The sequence below is a fragment of the Notamacropus eugenii genome, chromosome 4 (assembly GCF_028372415.1).
Source record: "Notamacropus eugenii isolate mMacEug1 chromosome 4, mMacEug1.pri_v2, whole genome shotgun sequence".
Classification (NCBI taxonomy): Eukaryota; Metazoa; Chordata; class Mammalia; order Diprotodontia; family Macropodidae; genus Notamacropus; species Notamacropus eugenii.
Window position 1 is genome coordinate 146575980 of NC_092875.1, and position 21843 is coordinate 146597822.

The window sequence follows — 21843 nt, forward strand, 5'->3', positions numbered from 1 at the left end:
GTAAAAATTTTAAATAACATTTAGCAAAAAGAATACAACTTATCATGAGAATAATACATTATGATCAAGGAAGATTTATACCAAAAATACAGGGCTGGTTCAATGTTGGGAAAACTATTAGCCTTATTTATCATATAAATAACAAAACTAACAGAAACCACGTGATTATCTCAATAGATGCAGAAAAAACTTTTGAAAAATACAACACCCATTCCTATTGAAAACACTGGAGAGCATAGGAATAAAAGGAACTTTCCATAAAATAATAAGCAGCATCTATCTAAAACCTTTAGCAATATGCAATAGAGATAAGCTAGATACATTTCCAATAAGATCAGGGGTGAAACAAGGATGCCCATTATCACCACTATTATTCAATATGGTACAGGTAATGTTAGCTGTAGCAATAAGAGAAGAAAAAGAAATTGAAGAAATTAGAACAGGCAAAGAAGAAATTAAGTTATCACTCTTTGCAGATGATATGATGATATACTTAGAGAATCCCAGAGATTCAAGTAAAAAAATTACTTGAAATAATAAACAACTTTGGCAAAGCTGCAGGTTACAAAATAAACCCACAAAAATCTTCTGCATTTCTATATATTTCTAACAAAATCTAACAGCAAGAGATAGAAAGGGAAATCCCATTTAAAGCCACAGTATACACTATAAAATATTGGGAAGTCTACCTGCCAAAACAAATTCAGGGACTATATGGACACAATTAGAAAATGCTTTTTGCACAAATAAAGTCAGATCTAAGTAAGTGGAAAAACGCCAGTTGCTCGTGGGTAGGATGAGCCAATATAATAAAAATGACAATTCTACCTAAATTTACTTATTCAGTGCCATACCAATCACACTATCAGATAATTATTTTCTACAATTATAAAAAATAATATCAAAATTCATCTGGAAAAACAAACAGTCCAGAATATCAAGGGAACTAATGAAAAGTAATGCTAGGGAAGGTGACCTACCCTACCAGATCTCAAATTTATTATAAAGCAGCAATTATCAAAACCACTTGGTACTGGCTAAGAAACAGAAGGGTAGACCAGTGGAATATGTTAGGTACTCAAGACACAGTAGTCAATGAATATAGCAATCTACTGTATCATAAACCCAAGGACCCCAGCTTCTGGGCTAGGAACTCACTGCTTGACAAAAATTGCTGGGAAAACTGTGGCAGAAAGTAGTGTGGCAGAAACTAGGCATAGACCAATGCCTGACACTGTACACAAGAATAAAGTCCAAATATATACATGATCTAGGTATAAAGATTGATACTATAAACAAATTAGGGGGCAAGGAATATTGTATTTATCAGATTTATGGAGAAGGGAAGAGTTTTTGACTAAATAAGAGACAGAAAGCATTATGAAGTGCAAAATGGATAACTTTGATTACATTAAATTGAAAAGGTTTTGTACAACCAAACCCAATGCAACCAAGATTAGGATAGAAACAGAAAACTGGGAAAGAATTTTTGCAACTAGTGTCTGTGATAAAGGCCTCATTTCTAAAATATATAGAGAACTGATTCAAATGTACAAGAATACAAGTCATTCCCCAATTGAAAATGATCAAAGGATATGAACAGGCTCTTTTCAGAGGAAGAAATTAAAGCTATACGTCGTCATATGAAAAAATGCTCTAAATCACTATTGATTAGAGATGCAAATCAACACAACTCTGAGATACTACATCATAACTATCAGATTGACTAACATGACTAAAGAGGAAGATGATAAATGTTGGAGAAGATATGGGAGAGTTGGAATACTAATTCATTGTTGGTGGAGCTGTGAGCTGATCCAACCATTCTGGAGAGCAATTTGGAACTATGCCCAAAGGGCTACAAAAATGTGCATACCCTTTGACCCAGCAATACTGCTTCTAGTACTATATCCCCAAGAGATCATAAAAATGGGAAAGAGTCCCACATGTCCAAAAATATTTATAGCATCTCTCTGTGTGGTGGTCAAAAACTGGAAATCAAGGGGATGCCCATCAATTGGGGAATGACTGAGTAAGTTGTGGTATATAAATGTGATGGAATACTATTGCACTATAAAAATGATGAACAGGAAGACTTCAGAGAGGCCTGTAAAGACTTATATGAACTGACACTGAGTAAAAGGAGCAGAACCAGGACAACTTTGTACACAGCAACAACCACAGTGTGCAAGGAATTTTTCTTAGTACTTCATTGCAATGCAAGGAATTAAATAATTCCCAGTGGTCTCTTAAGGCACAATGCTTTCCACATCCACAGAAAGAACTATGGAATTCGATCCCAGAATGAAGTAGATCATTTTCTTTTGTATTATGTTTTGGTATGTTTTATGATTTCTCCCATTCACATTAATTCTTTATGCAACATGTCTGAGGTGAAAATGTATTTAATAGGAATCTATGTATAGAACCTATATAAAATTGTATGCTACCTTAGGGAGGGAGTAGGGAGCAAGGGGGAGTAGGGAGGAGGCAGGGGAAAATCTGCGTTATATGGAAGTAAGTGTAGAACACTGAAAACAAATAAAATAATAATAATTAAAAAAAGGAAATACACTGTTTTCCAGAACTAAGGCCCAGCAAGGAAGCTGGCTCCTGAACTTAACATAATAACAATCTTTTGTGCTCACCCTCTGGATGATTTCAGTCTCTGACAAAATCATATCATTATTACATTGCTTTGACTAGCACCATGTGTTCTCTGAGCATAGACAAACACCAGACAAGTACTCATGTTTAGGTCATGAAGCCAAACTTGTCACATTGCTACCATATCCCTCATTATCAGGGCTACAGCTCACTGCACTGTTACTGGTGTAAATACTGAAATATCCCCACACTAAAGTAGGTCCCCTTCACTAGGGGCAGGGCCACAGCACGTGTCCTTGCTTGTAAGCCGTTTTCCTCACTCTGAAATTAAACTTCTGTTTTATTCCTAACTCTCCAGGCTCTATCCTGCTCTGTTTGGCTCTGGCCACCCACAGGTTAGACGCAGGTTCCATGTGGCTGAAAATCTATACTGGACAGATAGTGAAAATTAACAATAAGTTGAGAATAAATTTTAGCAGATATGGGCTTGGATATACTAAATTAAATAGATTATTCTTTCCAAGGTATAACAGTTCTTAAGCACTGTATTGATAATGCATTTTTACATATTGTTAATGTAATTTTGCTTCTTAATGGGAAGATCTTTCCCGTTCATTAATAGGCCCATGTGACCTGCTTAAGTCATATAGAAGCCTCAGTCACAAGAGTCTAAGTCACATGGAAAAGGAAAAGGTGGAGCAGAAAGGATGGAACGGAAAGAGGCAGAGCTGGAGGAGAACTGAGAGGAGGTTAGTCAGAATAGTCAGAGCTGGGAAGAACAGAGGAAGCAGGCAGCTGGGGGAGCTTGTTTGTGATTTGTTTGAGGGAGCTGGTCTGTTGGAAGAGGGAAAGCTGGTAGTACCCCTTGCATTGTCATTGTGCAAAGATTTCTTTGTTGCTATGAAGGATTTGGTTTTCTGGTGTTGGGATTCGGTTTTCTGTTATCTGAATAAATGTTTTGGTTGTCTTCTATATGGAGAGTCTATTGCATTTTGCAATTCAGAACTGTGCCAGCATATTCATGGCTGCTGTAGGTGCTGTGAATGTTGCGTTGGTGCTACTCACACGCACACGCACACGCACACACACACACTCAAAATTAGGTCAAGTACTATGAAAGATATTCAGTTAAACAATGGCACAAATATATTCTAGAGAGCAATTTGGAACTGTGCACAAAGAGCCATCAAACTGTGCATACCCTTTGATCCAGAAATATCACTACTAGGTCTGTATCCCAGAGACATTATACAAAAATGGAAAAGGACCCACACGTACAAAAATATTGAGAGCAGCTCTTTTTGTGATGGCAAAGAATTGAAAACTGAAGGGATGCCCATTAATTGGGGAATGGCTGAACAAGCTGTAGAATATGTAATATATGAATATGCAGTATATTATGTAGTAATAGATTACTATTGGGCTTTGAGAAATGATAAGCAGATGGATTTCAGAAAAACCTGGAAAGACTTACATGAACTGATGCTGAGCAAAGTGAGCAGAACCAGGAGAGCATTATATACAGTAACAATAAAACTGTGCAATAATCAACTGACTAACTTAGTTCTTCTCAACAATACAGTAATTCAAGACACTTCCAAAAGACTCAGGATGGAAAATGCTATCCACACACAGAGAAAAATGGAGTCTGAATGCAGAGAGAAGTATACTTCTAAGAGGGGAGAGGGGAAGGTTGTAGTTTTTTTTCTTTTGTTCTGTTTCTTCTTTCACGATTTAACTAATGTGGAAATGTTTTAGATTATTGCACATGTATACCCTATATCAAATTATTTGTCATATATTGAGAAGGGGAGAGGGGACAGAGGGAAAAATTTCAAACTCAAAATCTTTCAAAATTTAATGCTGAAAATTGACTTTACATGTAATTGGAAAAATAAAAAACTACTAATTTAAAAAACTGCAATTAAGCAGTTACTCTGAATTGACTGATAATATCTACTAGGAGAACATCAGAAAAACAGTTAGACTTAATTTAACTGTGGATAACCAAGGAAAATGGAAGTCTACTAGGTTATACATTTAACCAAGCTTTTGAAAGGAACAAAGTCTAGAAAACAGAATAATACTTTATCATGTGGCAGCTAGGCAGCACAGTGGACAGAATGTCAGGCCTAGAGTCAGGAAGACTTACCTTCCTAAGTTCAAATCCAACCTCGGACACAAAAAACTAGCTATGTGACCCTGGGCAAGTCATTTAACCCTATTTGCCTCAGTTTCCTCATCTATAAAATGAGCTAGAAAAGGAAATGGCAAACCACTCCAATATCTTTACCAAGAAAACCCCAAAAGGGGTCACAAAGTGTAGGATATGACTGAAAAATGACCAAACAACAAGAAACAATGTTTTTAAATTATATATTTTATAAACTGATATCAAAAATGAAAAAGGGGGGAAATCCTAAAATGATTGGTCTGTTAATAATTAAACTTTTCATCTCTACATAGTACCCCCCTATTCCAAAAGCTCAAATGGCTCCCTATTACCTCCAAGTAGGAAATACTGTATTTGGCTTCCTAACCTGGTCCCTTCTTATCTTACCAATCTTCGTATACCTTACTCCTTCTCACATAGTCCATGAACCAATGACACTAGTCTCTTTTCTGTGCCTCACTAATCACATTCTGTCTCCAGGCTCCAGGCATTTTCACTAGTTGCCCTCCATATTTGGAATCTTCTTCTTCATCTACACCTCCAAGCAATAAAGTAAACACTACAATAAAGGAAGTCACGTGAATTGTCTGGTTTCCCAGTGCATATAAAGGTTATATGAACACTACACTATAGTCTTAAGTGTGCAAGTATGATGTCTGAAAAAAACGTACATACCTTAGATAAAAAGTACTTTATTGCTAAAAAATAAATGCTAATCATCATCTGAGCCTTCAGTAAGTCATCATCTTTTTTGCTGGTGGTGAGTCTAGTGGCTGCTTATTGATCAGCTAGTAGTACTAAGAGTAGGATTGCTGTAGTAATTTCTTAAAATAAGGCAACAATGAAGTTTACCTTCTTCAGTCGACTCTTCCTTTCACTTGAACACTCTAAGGCCATTTTAGGGTTATTAACTGGCCCAATTTCAATATTGTATCTCAAGAGACAAAGAAGCCCAAGGAAAAGGAGAGAAGCAGGGGAACAGCTAGTTTGTGGAGAAGTCAGAACACACACTATATTTATCAATTAAGCTTGCCGTCTTATATGGGCACAGTTATGGGCACCCCAAAACAATTATAATAGTAACATCACTAATCACATATCATCATAACTGATATGATAATGATGAAAAGCTTTGAAATACTGAGAGAATTACCAAAATGTGACAGGTACATGATGTGAGCACATGCTTTAATAAAAATGGTGCTAAGAAAACTTTCTCAGTGAAGGGTTGTCACAAACTTTCAATTTGTAAAAAAACAAAAACACCTATACAAAGCATAATAAAACAAGGCATGCCTGTACGCACACACACACATACACACACACATACATAAACATTTTGTTGATAGATAGACATTTGCATACTATAGTCTCCTCTATTAGAAAGTGAGCTCCTTGAGAACAAGGACTTTTTTTTTTTTTGTATTTCTTTGTATCCCTAGCACTTAACCCAGTGTCTGGCATATGATAGGTGCTTAATAAATATTCATTGATTGATTCCACATTTCAAAATATTTACTTGTATATCAGTGGCCTTTCCCAGGTCATTTTCACAGTTTGTGGCCCTGTCAATATGACCTAATAATCAATTGTTATTTAACAATCTGCATTTTAACTTATTTTTTAAATTAAAAAAATCAGACTATAATTTTAATCAAACTACTAGGCAAATATGTCATAATTTTGAGCAGATGTATATTTTAATTGCCTCCAGTAAGAAGATGGCATAAAGAGAATGGGATCCTTTCCAGCACAGTAACGTGCTAGGGCTAGGCTAAGTCCAACATGTATGGAAAGCCCTACCAGAGAGTGATAACTGGGAAATGGTAATAGCTGCCTCCTCAATTCTGTGAGAGTAAAAGTTCTCATTTGCAACCTGCCTCACTCTAAAGAAGTTTAAGTTGTCTTTCTACTCTTTGTTCTTAGAAGGTTGCTTCAACATGTCATATCTATTGAAAAGGGCTGATTAATAGTGCCAGGGTCATGTTTTACATTCTGTTCTGTTTTTCGGAAAACTAATTTTGGAGGCTGTCCCTACAGAAACTTCTTACAACTCAACTGTAAATTGTGGGAGAAAATAGGAATCACTATAAGCACTATAATTCCTCAACATCTTGAAGGACCTGAAATCCTTCAGTGACCAGGTAGCCTAATAATAGAAAATAAGGAGAAATAATATATAACGATCTCACAATCTCTATCTCTGCATGTATATAAATATATACATATATACACACATATACATTCACATACATATGTACACAACTGATACACATACACACATGTGTATGTATGTATGTATATATGTGTGTGTGTGCATACACACACACACACCAACTATTTGTTGTCCTTGGATTAGAGACACATGTAATCTTTTCTCAATTATTACCTCAACCCTGAAGTTATCTAAAAAGACTTCTTTCACAATTGTAATAGCATTTAGTAATTTTCCCTTATCTCCTGTCCCTGAATAGACATTGTCTTATTCTGATCACAAATCCTGCCAGCTACATGACAGATATTTACTCAGAAGTCTCCCTTTTTCCCTTTTATGATTCTCCCTTTCTCTATCCCTCCCTCTCACTTGCAAGGTGTTACTACTTAGCTATACTACACTTCCACACAATGCTGTTGATTGTGTACTCTAAGCAAGCCTAAAGTTATAAAAACTGTATCTGTACCCTTGGAGGTTGAAGATGCTCTCAACCATTTCCTTAGCATGTTAATATATTTCTTTACTTTCAGTTTGGTCTCCTCTCTTTGAACCACAGTCACTGAACCCCAACTTTGCCAAGAGGTTCCATTCCTCTTGGTTAAAAGAATTTCCTAACAGTAACCTAAGCAACAATCCTAGAAACACCAGTGTGAAGGAACCAGAGATTCTTACAGCTAGTGGCGGATTCCCCTTACATGCTTGTTTGTTGTCAAAGATGAAAACTGGAATAAGCATTGTCTTCGTCAAAGGAAAGATCACCAGTCTGCTTTTCAGAGTTCCTATCAAAAAAACTTTCTTTTGCTCTGCCACCATCACCTTTTAATCTCAGGTTCTTACATGGAAGGAAAAAGGCCTATCCAATCATTTTCCCTTTCAATTAGAAATAACCTGGGATTTTTGTGACATAGGAAAATGGTCCAATTGTGTTCCTATTAGAGATGAAAACTTGCACAACTAAAAGTAACTGGCTGCCACAAGAACTCAAATCAGAAGACAGGCAGGATTGCGTTCATCCTTCGTTGCCAAAGAAGACCATGCCATCAGAGAAATGATGACATGACTTGCACTTGACTTTCTTTTGAGTGAGGGAGGTCTGTGCAGGTCACCAGCCTCACTTCTCCTCCAGAGCCATCTGAATCCAGAAATCTGACATTCCTCAGGATGACTAGAAATGGCCCAGGATGCACTGGGAGACCATGGGCCCTTTAGGCCAAGGTCTTTACAGGTACTCACTTAGGGTCATAGTCCTCTTTGAGAATGAAGGACAAACACAACTTGAGAGTGAGTAGCAGCTCTTCCCTTCCCCTCCCCTCCCCTCCCCTGTCCTGTCCTGTCCTAACCTGTCCTCTCCCAAAACCTTAAGAAGACAGGCAGGTGTGGGGGAAACTTCCAATAACAATACATCAAAGGACAGCTCTAGTTCTTATGAATGCAATACCTCTTGTGCACCTAAAAGCCATTAAAATGACAACAATCCTACTAATAGGATGTGATCCAAGTTCTTGAAGCTTCATATACCACCTTCAATCTGTATCTTACCACATTTCACCTACAGGTTAAAACATATAACAGAACCAATGGAATCTAAGGGACTGATGTGAAATTCCTATAAGATCATTCTTAAACTGTAAGCAGCCATGTTGTATTCATTTTTAAATTCAATCTCAAAAGTAAAAAAATAAATAAATCCAAGCTCCTTTTAAAATAAACTCATCTTCCTACCCTTGATAATCACTGACAATGACATTTCACAATAAATGACAGATTATCTATCTTATTGGCATGGCAACTCTTTCAAGTAAAGGACAACTATCTACCCAGTACAGTCTAGTATTACACTTCTGGATATTTCTAAATGTTCAGACATTTTTCTATGCATAACACCTAATTTGCCTTGTTGCAATTTTTATTAAATGCTCCTTATCTTACCCGGAGATCAAGTAAAACAAGTCTAATCGCCCTTTTAAAAATTATCATTCTATTTCAAAATTGAGTATGTATATATATTTTCACTTTTTGAACCAATTTAAATGTGTGTGAGGTATATGCATTTCCCCTATCCTGTAAAAGCTCTACTTTATGTTAATGTTGGACTCTCTTCCTAGCATCAAGAGGGGAGGGGCTCTGTCTCAAGCTTCGGTTTTTTTCACACTGCTGTTTTCAGAGATAGTTCCTGAGTTTTGGTGCTTCCAAAGTGGTGCTATCTTGGGACAAGCCTGGTCACTGATCTCTTGGTCTATACTCTAGTCCTTACACAAGAAGGACCCCAGATCCCTTGAGAATGCACTTAATAGTGGTCCTCAGGGCTCCTTCTCCCTTGGGACCAGAAACTATACTGTTCCTTCGGGTCCCGGAATCTTTGGGGCTGAAGGTGACATCTCCCTTCCAGGTTTCCTTCCCTCTTGACCAAAAGTGTCCCTCTCTATCCTTGAACTATGACCCAGAAGTGAGTATAGGCAATGGAGCTACAAGAGTCTGGTCTTGTCTTCAGTATGAGCACACAGTATCTTGTAATCTCTTTCTGACAAATTGCCAAGTCCCCTTACTGTCTGTCTCCTGAGCTCCTGAACCTATTGCTACTTCTGTCATCATCACCTAGACTCACAACTGGTGTTTCATCCATTTGGATTCCAGGCCAGCCCCTCTCCTGTGTCACAAATCCCTCTTTCCAACCTCCTACATTGTCTTGGGCTTGAAGACATCTCACTAAAATAATTTGGTAGTTCCGCCACTCCAGAATTCAGTTTGAGGCATTATTAAAGTTGTTTGGAGGGGAATATTAAGAAAGTTCAGTTAGAAAAACTCAGCTTTTCTACTCTACCATCTTGGCTCCACCCTGAAAAGTCCCTCTAATCGCTCTTCTATAAGATAGCACTATCCCCATGAAGTCTTTACTGCAAATTATTAAATGCTGATAAGCTATTTTTGGTTTATTCCATCTTTCCCAACTTCCATCATTTGGCTTTCAATTTGTTTTAGCAGATTCAAAACACTTTTAAAATGGGTTGCAGATATGTCATTGTATTCACCAGCAACATTTCTAATTTACTGACTCTGGACTTCATTCTTAGGATGTATGATTAAATCTGGCTTCTTAAGTGGCAAAGCCCTATATTAGTCTAATAGACTAAAACATGAGTTAAACAAAGCAATATAGATTTCTTCAAAAAAGAGTATTAAATAGTACCTCATTCTATTTAAAGTTTTTTTTCTCAAATAACTATATTATTTTGCTACACTTTTACAACATTACATGAAATTAGCTACCACAGGATTTATATCCTAGTTTCATTTCATAAAATATGCAATATTACTTACCTTTGTGGAGGAGGGACACTGGGTGACCATGACCTAGTTCTTCCTATACTATCTACTCGGTGAGGGGACCCAGACTGTGAACAATGATTTGATGACATCACTTGTTCTGGCACTGACAATGTTGAACTCTGAAGGTCTCTTCCATTGTGTCGATAATCTAAATAAATAAATAAAAATCTATAAATATTAAATAAATACTAAAATTCAAGTCATTTACAGACTTTTAAAAATTGTCCCACTTTAAGCAATATATGCTAAAATTGCATTTTTAGATGGAACATGAAAAATAGGCAAACAATTATGAAATGTGAAAAACCTTAATGATTAACATAAAGTGTGACAGTTTTATATTACCTGGCTCTGCAAATTTATCTAAAAATTCACTGAATACTTATAACATATTAACCACTGTGTTAAATTCAATGGAGGCTTACAAATAATAAAACTTAATCTCTTCCCTTTGCAACCTGACAGTCTTGCATTTGAACTGAATTTCATTCAACAAATGTTTATCTAGTACAACATACAAGGCACTGAACTAACTTCAGGGAATTCAAAGGAAAGAACAAAACTGTCCCTTCCTATAAGAGCCTTACATTCTATTGGGCATATGAACATGCATTCAAATAATTAAGTACAAATTATTTATGAAGAAATACAAAATGATTTAAAGAGGGAGAGAATGCCAACAACTGGGGGGAAGAAAAGGAATTAGTGAAAGCCCAGGCACCTGAGCAGTACACTGAGTCAAGCTAGGAATTCCATGAAAGAGAGTTGAGAAGGGTAAATATTCCAGACATGGGAGAACTATGTGCAAAGGCACAGAGCAGGAAATAGAACTTTTAGTATAGGTAAGTAACAGAACAGTTTTACTGGAATGGTGTGCACAAAGAGGAAAGAGAAATAATCATTTCTGAATCTCTGAATCCAGAGACTGTAGAGAGCTTTAACTTGGGGGCTGATAATTTTATATTTTATCCTACAAATAACAGGGACTCAGCAAAGATTCCTTAGTGGACACAATACAAACAAACTGTGTTTTAAGATTATCAGTTGGCAATTTTGTGAAAGATAAACTAGAGAAGAGAAAGGCAAGACCAAGTAAGACAATATTTCAGGTAAGAAGAGATAATAAGAAGATAATAAATTAGGACAGAGATTACGCAAATGGAATAAGAAGAAAGATAAAAGAGATGTGGTGGGAGAAGGATAGTAGGCAATTTTATGCAGTGTTGAAATAGTGGAAAGAGGCAAAAAATGACTGAGAAATTGCATACTTAGGTGAACAGAATGACTGTGGTAACAACAGAAATGGGGAAATTTGGAGGACTGATTAGTTTGGAGGAAGACATAATGAATTCTATTTTGAAAATATTGAATTTGACATTCCTATAAGATATCCTGGTGGAGATATCTAGCAAGCAGATGGTAATGAAGTAATGGAATTCAGTAAAAAGAGATCTGAAAATCATATGTATATAAAGAACAAATAAACTTTTGGAAATTGATAAGATTACCAAGCATAAAGTTCAAGAGTTAATATATTTAAAGCTCTTCATAAATCTTAAAATATTATATAAATGCTATCTCTTGTTATTATTCCTAATAATAACAATATTAATAAAGATAAGAGGCCTCAGGACAGAACTTTTGTGGGAAAAAAAATCTTACTTTAGTGGTTACCAACACCTCCTAAGAGGGAGGAGAGGATGATGAATGGTCAGAAATACAAAAAGAAAATAAAGACAACAGTTGGAAAGAAGCTAAGAAAATATCCAGAAAAGGGGGAACAAAATAGATCCAAAATAGACAAAATTATGTATCTCAGAAAATGAAGCCATAAATCACATGATATATGTAAGAAATGAGCTTATTTTTCTTAGCATGGTAGAGCCCCTCTCATTCAGAATTTATTTCTCTTTTAAAAGAGGAAGGCCACTTACACGGGCCTTCATGTCTAACATAGTGCTTAATGGAAAAAGTACAATGTATTCTTTAATCCTTAAAAGGACGGAACAGCAGGGAGGGAGAGTCTAGTATATAAACTGATTAGGCTGGAAAAATTGGGCAGGTCTTAAATATGGTCTTCTCAGAGCTCTTCTCACAGGGCTCTCTATTCTCATATCTCTCTTCTAGTATCGTTTCTGGACAGCTCTTAACTTTTTTTCTGGTAGCTGACTGGAAAGTCCTGCTAGGCCCAGGATAGGTAACAATTAGCAATCCACTTCTTTTCCAGGAATACTTTGTCTCATATATTTCAAGTGATTTGCAAACTCTATTCTTAGCCTATACAAGTAAATTTTGATGAATATGTATGTTTGTTACTAAGCTAGAAATATCCCCAAAGGTTTATGTTATTTCTGCTTTGCATTAATTACTTCTTTCAAGTAAAATTGTCTATTTATTCAGCAAGATACAATTCACCAAGTGTTCTTTTACTTATTGACAGAAAGATCCCAAGGTAAAGAGAACACTAGCATCTAAGAAATTTGGCAGAGAAAATGGACAATACTTTTAACAGATCTTCTGGAGTAAATAGATATATTTGTAAAATGGGTAGAATTTAAGCATAAGGTCATGATGGGGTATAACCCTGTCTTATGAAAAGAATAAAAAATAGATATAGAAAAGCAGAATAAGATGTGAGGGGAAAGGCAGAAGGAAAATAGTCAATGTTTTCACTACTGGGACTGTATAAATAGTCTTATAGACTCTCTACTTCTAAAAAAGAAGAAAAGGAATTCCTTCTAGAAAAGGAATGAGAGAAGAAGAGTTAAGAGAAGATGGAATCAAGGGTCATATAGAAAGAGTTAAACTGAGAATCAAAGTCCTCTTCATCTGATGAACAAAAGGAAAAGCTCCATTAAGGTACTGTGAGTCTCAGAAAGGTCATCCAGTTTGGATAGGAAAAAGATCACAGGATTAAAGAATCACAGAAAACCATTTCAGTAAATCACACCTGAGCACAAGTCTCTAAATGGCCAAAGAATCTATCCAGCTTTTGCTTGCAGCTCTCCAAAGAGTGGAACCCTAAGTTGGTTGGGCATCTCTAACTGTGAGGAACTTCTATGTAATATCAAACTTAAATCTAGCTCTGTGCAACATCTCTTCATTACTGCTACTTCTGTACTCAGAGCAAGGAAAGTCCAATCACGATTGTAAATGAAAATCATTCAAACACTTGAAGACAGTTAATAATACTCCCCCCTGAATATTATATTCTTGAGTTGAAAAATCTCAATTTCCTTCCATAACAGTAGGGTCGCTAAGCCCAGTAGATCTGGCTACTGTCTCCCCTGGAGAGTATTCAATAATCCTCACCTCTACCCAGAACTGAAAACAACATTCTAGATGTGGTCTGACCAAGAATATTACAACTTCCTTTCTATTTGCTAGATTTTTCTACAACATTTCCCATGAGTTTTACTTTCCTTTACACTATTTTTATTGTTGTTTTATTTTATTTGAGGCATTTCTTGCTGTTCTGAGGTGACAGAAGGGGAGGTGGCAGTGGAAACCACAGACATCCATCTTGCTAAAAGTTCGTCACCCTGAGTTCTTGAAAGCTATAGCAGTAGAGCACAAGTCTGTTAGCTCCTAGAATGCTAGGAAAGTTTTAAGTAAATTTGACAACATAATGTTGTATCTGTCATTTTAGGACTTCTCCAGCTAAATTTAGAAAGGCTACTTACCATAAGATAAATTTTTCAAGTACCACAACTCAAGGAGAATAAATAAAAGCAAGGAAAGGGTCGTGATCACACTGACAGATTTGCAGATCCTTGAATTATTAAAATATATTTTACCTTAAATGTGTTTATTTATGGATTTGTATATATATATATATATGTATGTGTGTGTGTACATATGTTCATACACATCTATATATCATTTTCTGAATGTAGTCCATTATATAGATTCAGCATGACTATAATCATAAACGCTCTGGATGATAGGTGTCCTTAATGTAGCCAAATGTCACAATAGTTTTGTAAGCCTTTATTTCACATTGGGGACTCATACTAAACTCGTAATCCATGAATACATCCAAATATTTTTCACAAAACTGGCATACAGCACTACTGAATACTTTGACAGAATTCTTTTTTTTTGCATACGTTACCTCATTTGAGCCTCATTTTCAGCTTTAAACATAGGTACTACAGTATTGGTATCTCCATTTTACAGATAAGGAAATAGAAGATTCAGACATGTTAAGTGTCTTACCCCTGTTCTTGTGAATAACCAATATAGGCAAAATTTGCATCCAGTTTCTCCAGTCTCTAAATTTAATATTCTGTCTGCTACTGCATACTATTTCTCCAATGTAACTGTCACAAAAGGCAATGTCTAGACATATCTACAGTCTCTTGTACTTATGAAGTTAATTTTTAAAAATCAAATATAAGACACTATACTTCTTTCTCCTAAACTTAAACTTATCAAATTTGATCTATCAGCCTAGTCTGTGGAAGTTTTGTGTTTTTTTTTAATATCATGTCTCTATCATCTAATGTCTAAGCTATCCTTTCCACCTTTATGGTGTCTATGAATCTGGTAAGATGACATCTACATTTCATCCAATTTATTGATAAACAATGTTAAAGAGAACACAGTTAAATTCTGGTGCCTTAACAAGCAAAACTTAATAATAATATGGCATCATAACTTGTACCTGCCTGAAGAGAAATTTCCTCATTTTGCTGAACTCAAGTCAGTCAAAGCTAATGGATATAAACAGTTCTAAATGATACTCTAAATTTCAGTACAAAGAATCTGGACAGTTGCACATAAGTGTCCACATATCTAAATATGCTTTCTGAATCTGGGTTGTAAAACATACGCAAAAGTATTGATATTTTTATGGGGAAGAATAAAGTCACTTGGAGTGATGACAAGATTTTTGTTTTAATTGACTTCACCTTTGAAATTACTTAGTACCCTATTACGGAAGCATAGTTTTCTAGAGAAATACAATAATTTTATATTTCTGTATATTTTGCAGTAAACTGCTTATGAAGTACTCAGTACATAACATTTTAAAATTTCCTCACAGGGATTTAGAAATCAATAGTGATTTATACAAATTTTCAGCTTATAATAAAATCTATTAAAATTTTTACCTGACACTACACCGATTCCATCATCACAGTCATAGTCAGAGACTTCGCTGTCACTTATTCGCTTAGATCCTGTGAGGAAGAAAATAAATACAAATTGTTCATTTATATTAAGAAAATTTCTACTTCACAACATTTCAAATACAAAATGAAAATAATTTGAATTGTGTATTTGTGGATGAAAAAATATACAAGAAAAAAGTTGCAAATATTGATCTCACAAATCTGGGGAAAGATCACAAATCACCTAACAATTGGTCATTTCAAAAAGAGCATCATTCAAAATGTTGTGACGCTCATGATGCTATGTAGTACAACTATATATATAGAAAATAAGTAACCTGTGGTTTACATTTGAAAATCCATTAGATTAGGCAAAGGTTAAATTTAGCTACTTTGAAATAAAAGCTTCTCCATGTAATCAGCTTTTCACTCCTTTCCCTTCTCACCTGTTGAGACCTGTATAAGGAACTGCCTAGATGGAAACTCCTTCCACCAATGAAGATCAGTAAAATATTTGTCACTTTTAATTTGATAAATGTGGGGGGTACTGAGAGAACAAGTGATTTGTCCATAATCAGCTGACATCTGTCACAGGTTAAGACTTGAATGAATGTGTTCCTGGCCATCTCTACCACACTGCCTCTCACAGTCAAAGTAAACACCAAGAAAACAGTGGTATATTTTTGAATGTTTTAATCTGTATATTCATGATAAACATGCATGACACACACAAATCATCAGGTCAATATACCCAACTCTTTATTACACATTTTAATCAAGGAACACTATCATGTAGGCAAATGGCTTCTAACACTTAAATATAAAAAACCTCCCTTTTACTAGACAGTTTCTGTTTTTCTCCTTAAGATGTATAAGAAATGTTAAAAGGTAACATTTGACTTTTATTTATTATTTTGACTATTACTTCTCCATTTACCTATTTTCCCCACTGAAAGAAACAATAATGGGGCATTATAAAGTTCAAAGTTTGTAAGTAACAAGAGAAATAAAAAAGAGAAGCAGAAAACATGACTAACTTACAAACTAAACCTATTTCCAAAAATATAAATACATAAACAACACACACACACACACACGCACACACACACAAAGTGTGTCCAAATTTAAAATATGAGTTGTGCTATAGATACAATTTTCTAAGTTTGTACAAAGACAGAAATAGCCATTATTAATGTTCAGAAGGATGAAATGTATCATGAAATTTTGGAAAACAGTTTTTAAAGTGTATTAATACTTTTCTAACAAGCATAACATCTAAATGAAACAACTAGAGCTTAGGTGAATAAAAAGACTTTAACTACAAACCTGATTCTAAAATGTAAATTAAACAGATATATCAGTAGACACAAGAATAAACTGCTTTTGTATTCTTACTTCCATTTATCATTAGTGTCTGAAAAATAAGTAACATTGCAAAAAACAGATTTGCCTAATTATATAAATACTATTTTTGCTTTTGTCATTCAGTATCTGATACCAAAATGTAGAATTCATAGATCAAAGGATTATATATTTAGAGTTGGAGTGGATTTTAGAGGACATTTAATCCACATACCTCATTTTCCAGATGAGGAAGCTGAGGTGAAATGACTTGCCCAAAGTTACCCAGGTAGTAAACTACAAAGACATGATTCAGTCATACCTCTTGATTTCAAATACCAATCCACCCTCTATACTACTGTGTTATGTACAGAACTTTAATATTATACCATAGCACTTAGCAATGAGTTGACATGATGTTGCCACTTTAAACAATATTTAAAGAGTTAAAATGACACCAGGGAATCCACTAAATATACTGATAACATTCTAATAAAAAAATGAATTCCTCTATCAACATCCTTCTACCTTCTTGCTTTAATGAAACTGCATTATACTTTGAATACCCTTTTCCTCTGCAAAACCCTCCCCTGGCAACTACTCTTCTTACTCCCTCCAATTCAAGGGATCAGGAGGATGGATTGGCATACCCTTTACTAGTCATTCTTTCTTCAAGATCATTCCTCTGCCAACATTGTTTAACAATGTCCTTTGAACCTACTCCTAGACAGTACCCTTGTCCAACCCTAAATTATTGTTATCTATCAACATCTAGGTCTTTCTTTCAATAGTCTCAGTGATTTCAGGACCTGATTCACACTCTCCTTCTTCACTCCATCCTCTGCCACAGCCCAGGACTTTCACATTCATCTTGAAGTCTGCTCTACAATCTAGATTTCTCAACTCCTCCATTGCACATCTAAAAACTTCCTTCTTTCTCCTTTAGTCACACGTGGCATTACCAACCCTTAGACTTTACCATCTCAAGGAACTGTACTGCTTCTAGAATTCAGAACTTAGAACTAATCGATTAACCCAAAGGAAAGAGTGCTAGATTTGGAGCGATAGCTATCACTTATTAGCTATGTAATCTTAGTCAAATCATTTAACATATACTGTTCCCTCATATATGAAACAAAGGAATTGGACAAGATGACTTCCAAGTTACTCTCTATGTCTAAGATCATATGATCTTTCCATCTGTTCCATTCTCTCACAGTACACCTACCTTTCACCCTTACTGTGACCTCTGGCTCATAACCTATCATTTTTCTATTCTATCTCCCCAATGATGGTTTCATGTGCCCCATGCTCATCCATAACTCTGTGGTCTGCCATGTGAATGTTTTACTAGCTACTAACAAGAAAATCCTTGCCCCTCTTTATTTTTCCATTCTTAACCTTCAAATCTTCATCCCCAGATAGTTTACTTACCACTTTCTTTCCAGGCTACTAAATGTTATTGGCAAAAGTCACAAAACTGAGCTGTCTTGGCCAACTGCAAATTTCTGTTACACCACCACACGTGGGTTCTTGCTTCTGATTAACAGTCAACTTAACCACTGCTTGCTGACTTTCTATCTCATTCACCACAAGATCTCCTCTGAATATTTCCTTTACTTTTCTCTCCTCAACAGGATGTAAGTCCCACATATTACAAACAATTTATCCCTTTGTTTTAGAGAAAACTGAGGACACTTGAAATGAGTTCTGTAAGTCTCACACATCCATTTCTCAATTTTTTACAATGCTCAGCACCATCACATACTTCCCTTTCTTTCCTCTAGTCACAGAAATATAATTACTCCTCATTACAGTTAATCTACCTATCTATATCTGGGATCCCATTTTCCCAGTTCCTTTTACAGTTTCAACAGTAATCTCCATACATATATGTGTGTCTGTGCGTGTGTGTGTGTGTATGTAATGTTTCCCTTTTTACTGACATTTTCCCCTCTCTTTTTCTAAAAAAAAAAAGGTCAGATCCCCCAATCATAAAAAGTTTTTATCTGCCCCCTGTACCCCATCTATCTACCACCTCATCCTTCTATTTCCCCCGCACTGCTAGACTTCTTAATAAATGTTCTACATTCAAAACCATCATCACATTCTGTGTCTACATATCTACTAAAACTGTTCTCTCAAAGGTCTTAATGACTGCCCAATCAACAAATGCCATGGTCCTTTTTCAATACTGCTTGATCTCCCTGTAATTTTTCAATGTTGACTATTCCCTATGACTCTCCTCTCCTGATTTCACCAGCATTATACTCTTCTGGTTCTTCATTTCTTTCTCCTTTGAGGGCTCATCACTCTCTAACCAATCCCTTAATGTGATTATTCCTCAAAGCATTTAGTTATTGGTTCTTTTTTCTTTGTTCTCTAAACTCTTTTCATTAATAAACTAATCTAATTTCATGACTTCATTCAGTATTTCTCTACTTAATTGACTCTCAGATTTTAATTTATAGCCCTAACTGCTTTTTTTTTTAAATTACAGAACCACATCTCTAGGTCCCTGACTTCAAGACAGCTCTTCTTGGTTTTCTACAGTTCAAATTCAATAGGTCTACACATGAGCTTACTGTCATTTTCCCTAAATATTCCTCCTTTTAACCTTACAATTTCAGCCTAGGGCACTGAAACTCACATTGCTCTCATGTTCATACCAGTACACTCTTTGATTTTCTTTCACCTCTCATATTCAATCAATTTGTAAGTCCTGTGAAGTCCACCTCTGTAATAACTTTTGCATTTGGCCCTTCCTTTCTATTACCCACTTCTACCACCTACTATAGCCCTGCATTACTACTTACCAGGACAATTCTAATGGGCTTTTGATACATCTTTCTGTTCTGCCTCCCTTCTTCCCTTAATCTGCCTTCCATATCGCTATGAATCATTTTCTTAAGAACAAATATGACTATGTCACTTCCATCCAAAACTCTTCAGAGCCTCTTTAAAGTAAAAACAACTCTTCTTGGAAAATTCAAGGATTTCCATAGTCTGGTACTAGACTACTTTTCTAATCTTATCTCACAATATTCATTTCCACATACTCTTCTAGATAAATTGGATTCTCTTTGCCAAATATGAATAGTATTCTCTTGCCTCCATTGCTGTGTTCATGCTATTTCTTATACCTCAAATATTCTTTCTCCCTTTCAATGTCTGCTGAAATCCTACATATCCCATGTCTTTCTCATGTTCAAAATCTTCAACAGCTTTCTACAACCACTAGGACAAAGTCCTCAGCCTGACCTTTCACAACCTGACTCCCTGTATTATTTTGTATTACTGATGTTATACTCTAAACTTCAGTCAAACATAGCTCTTCCTATACTTTGCACATTCCACTTCCCATCCCATTTTCCTTGCTCTCACACAAGCTATGCCCTGTTTGGAATTCAGTTCCATATCACCTTCACCTCTTAGAAGCCTTAGTTCTCTTTAGCACTCAATTCTGATGTTCTGCCTCATACCAAAAGCTTTTATTGAAGTTATATGCCCCAAGGAGGGGTGGATCATTTTCATCTTTTTTCTTTGAATCCTTAGCCCCTAGTTTGTTGCCTTTCACTGAGTGGGTATTGGATAAATGTTTTATAGATTGTTTAAATCTTTTAGGCCTGAATTTAAATGTTACCCTCTCAAGAAGCATCTTGATAATCTCTACCAATAGCAACCCAACTCAAACTTCAATAGCTCTTTGCTTTGCAATATATTTACCATTCAATCCTGTATATTACAGTAACCAATGCTTCTCTCATCCTCCTAATAGTGTATAAGCTGAAACTTAGAAGAGAGGATGCTTTTTTTTAAATCTAAGTTTAATTTCTATCCCCAGTGTCTCATATAGGACTCTTCAAATAATAGTAACTTTAAAGATGCTTGTTAAATGAAAAACAAAAAGATAATTATTAGCAAACCATTTTCATAAAATGAATAATTTTGATTACATGAACTGATCAAAAAGTATAGAGAACATAAGATTTCATTGTACTCATTTAATTTCTATAAAAAAGCACTTAATTCATTCAGGCCAGCAAAATGCCCCCTTAACTTCTATCTGCAAATCATATGCAATTTCTTGAATGACTGAGTAACAGAAATTAAATTAACATCCTTATCATGATTATCAAGTAAATCCTAAAACAGGAAGACAAAAGTTCACCACATGTTTTTTGGCTTTTGTGTGTAACATTCAGCAAGGAATTCAAATGGGAAAGGATTTCTTCTAAAGGGTAGGATATTCCAAATGTTACTGATTGTGGATAGAAATATGTTTATTGCATCAAGCCCTAAAACACAACAGAACCTCCTAAATGAGGTACATAATAAAGCAAAAATGTTCAGCCTTATCATACAGAAAAGAAAAAAAAACTAAGGGGAAGGGGGAATGAAGAATGTCTACTGTTTAAAGTAAGTTACGTGGCTAGAAAGATAACTCATAGAACCAACCCAACAATCAGTACGTATTTATTGGACATACATAGGCCCAGAACTGAGTAAGAGCAAGACGGTAGTATTGCCTTTAAGAAACTGTATATGTTTTTAATAACTCCAAGATTCTCTCTAAATAGTATCATCTTTTGAACAGCAATATTCTTTCAGTGATACTAAATGGCTGCAAATCATAAGAAGGTATAATCTCAAAAGAACCGAAGTTGTAGATCACTCAAAAGGGCAATGGAAAGATGCACAGACATAGACTGCACCACTTTCCTCAGGTGAATAAAATACAATAAAAAGCAAAAAGTGTTCATTAAAAAGAGATGATTAAAAAAGGTGGTGTCTTAGTCACATGAAGTAATGAAGTAATAGACAAATTGTTTGCTCCATATACAGCAATAGCTCTAGATGAAAGCCAAACAACATTGGATAGCACAACACATGTAGGACTTATGGAATAGTTAAGCATTGCATAAAATAAGGAAAAAACATTCTATCCACATAAATAAGATCAACAACCTCTCAATCATGGATATATATTCAGAATGAATATAAAATCAAGAGTATAGAGACCTTTCCCCTAGAAGAATCCATTTGAGAAAGCCACTATTTGAGGT

The 21843-nt window shown here is 35.4% G+C and overlaps 1 protein-coding gene across 12 annotated transcripts in view; it reads right to left on the minus strand.

Annotated features, from left to right (window-relative positions):
* Window positions 1-21843, minus strand: part of RIMS2 (regulating synaptic membrane exocytosis 2) — an 842692-nt gene that overhangs the window by 346606 nt on the left and 474243 nt on the right. For all 12 annotated transcript variants that reach the window (XM_072603307.1, XM_072603309.1, XM_072603321.1 and 9 more), the window contains 2 exons: window positions 15437-15505; window positions 10314-10470 (listed from right to left, as the gene is read on the minus strand). In XM_072603307.1, the coding sequence (XP_072459408.1) occupies window positions 10314-10470; window positions 15437-15505 (226 nt within the window). The remainder of the gene's footprint in view (window positions 1-10313; window positions 10471-15436; window positions 15506-21843) is intronic.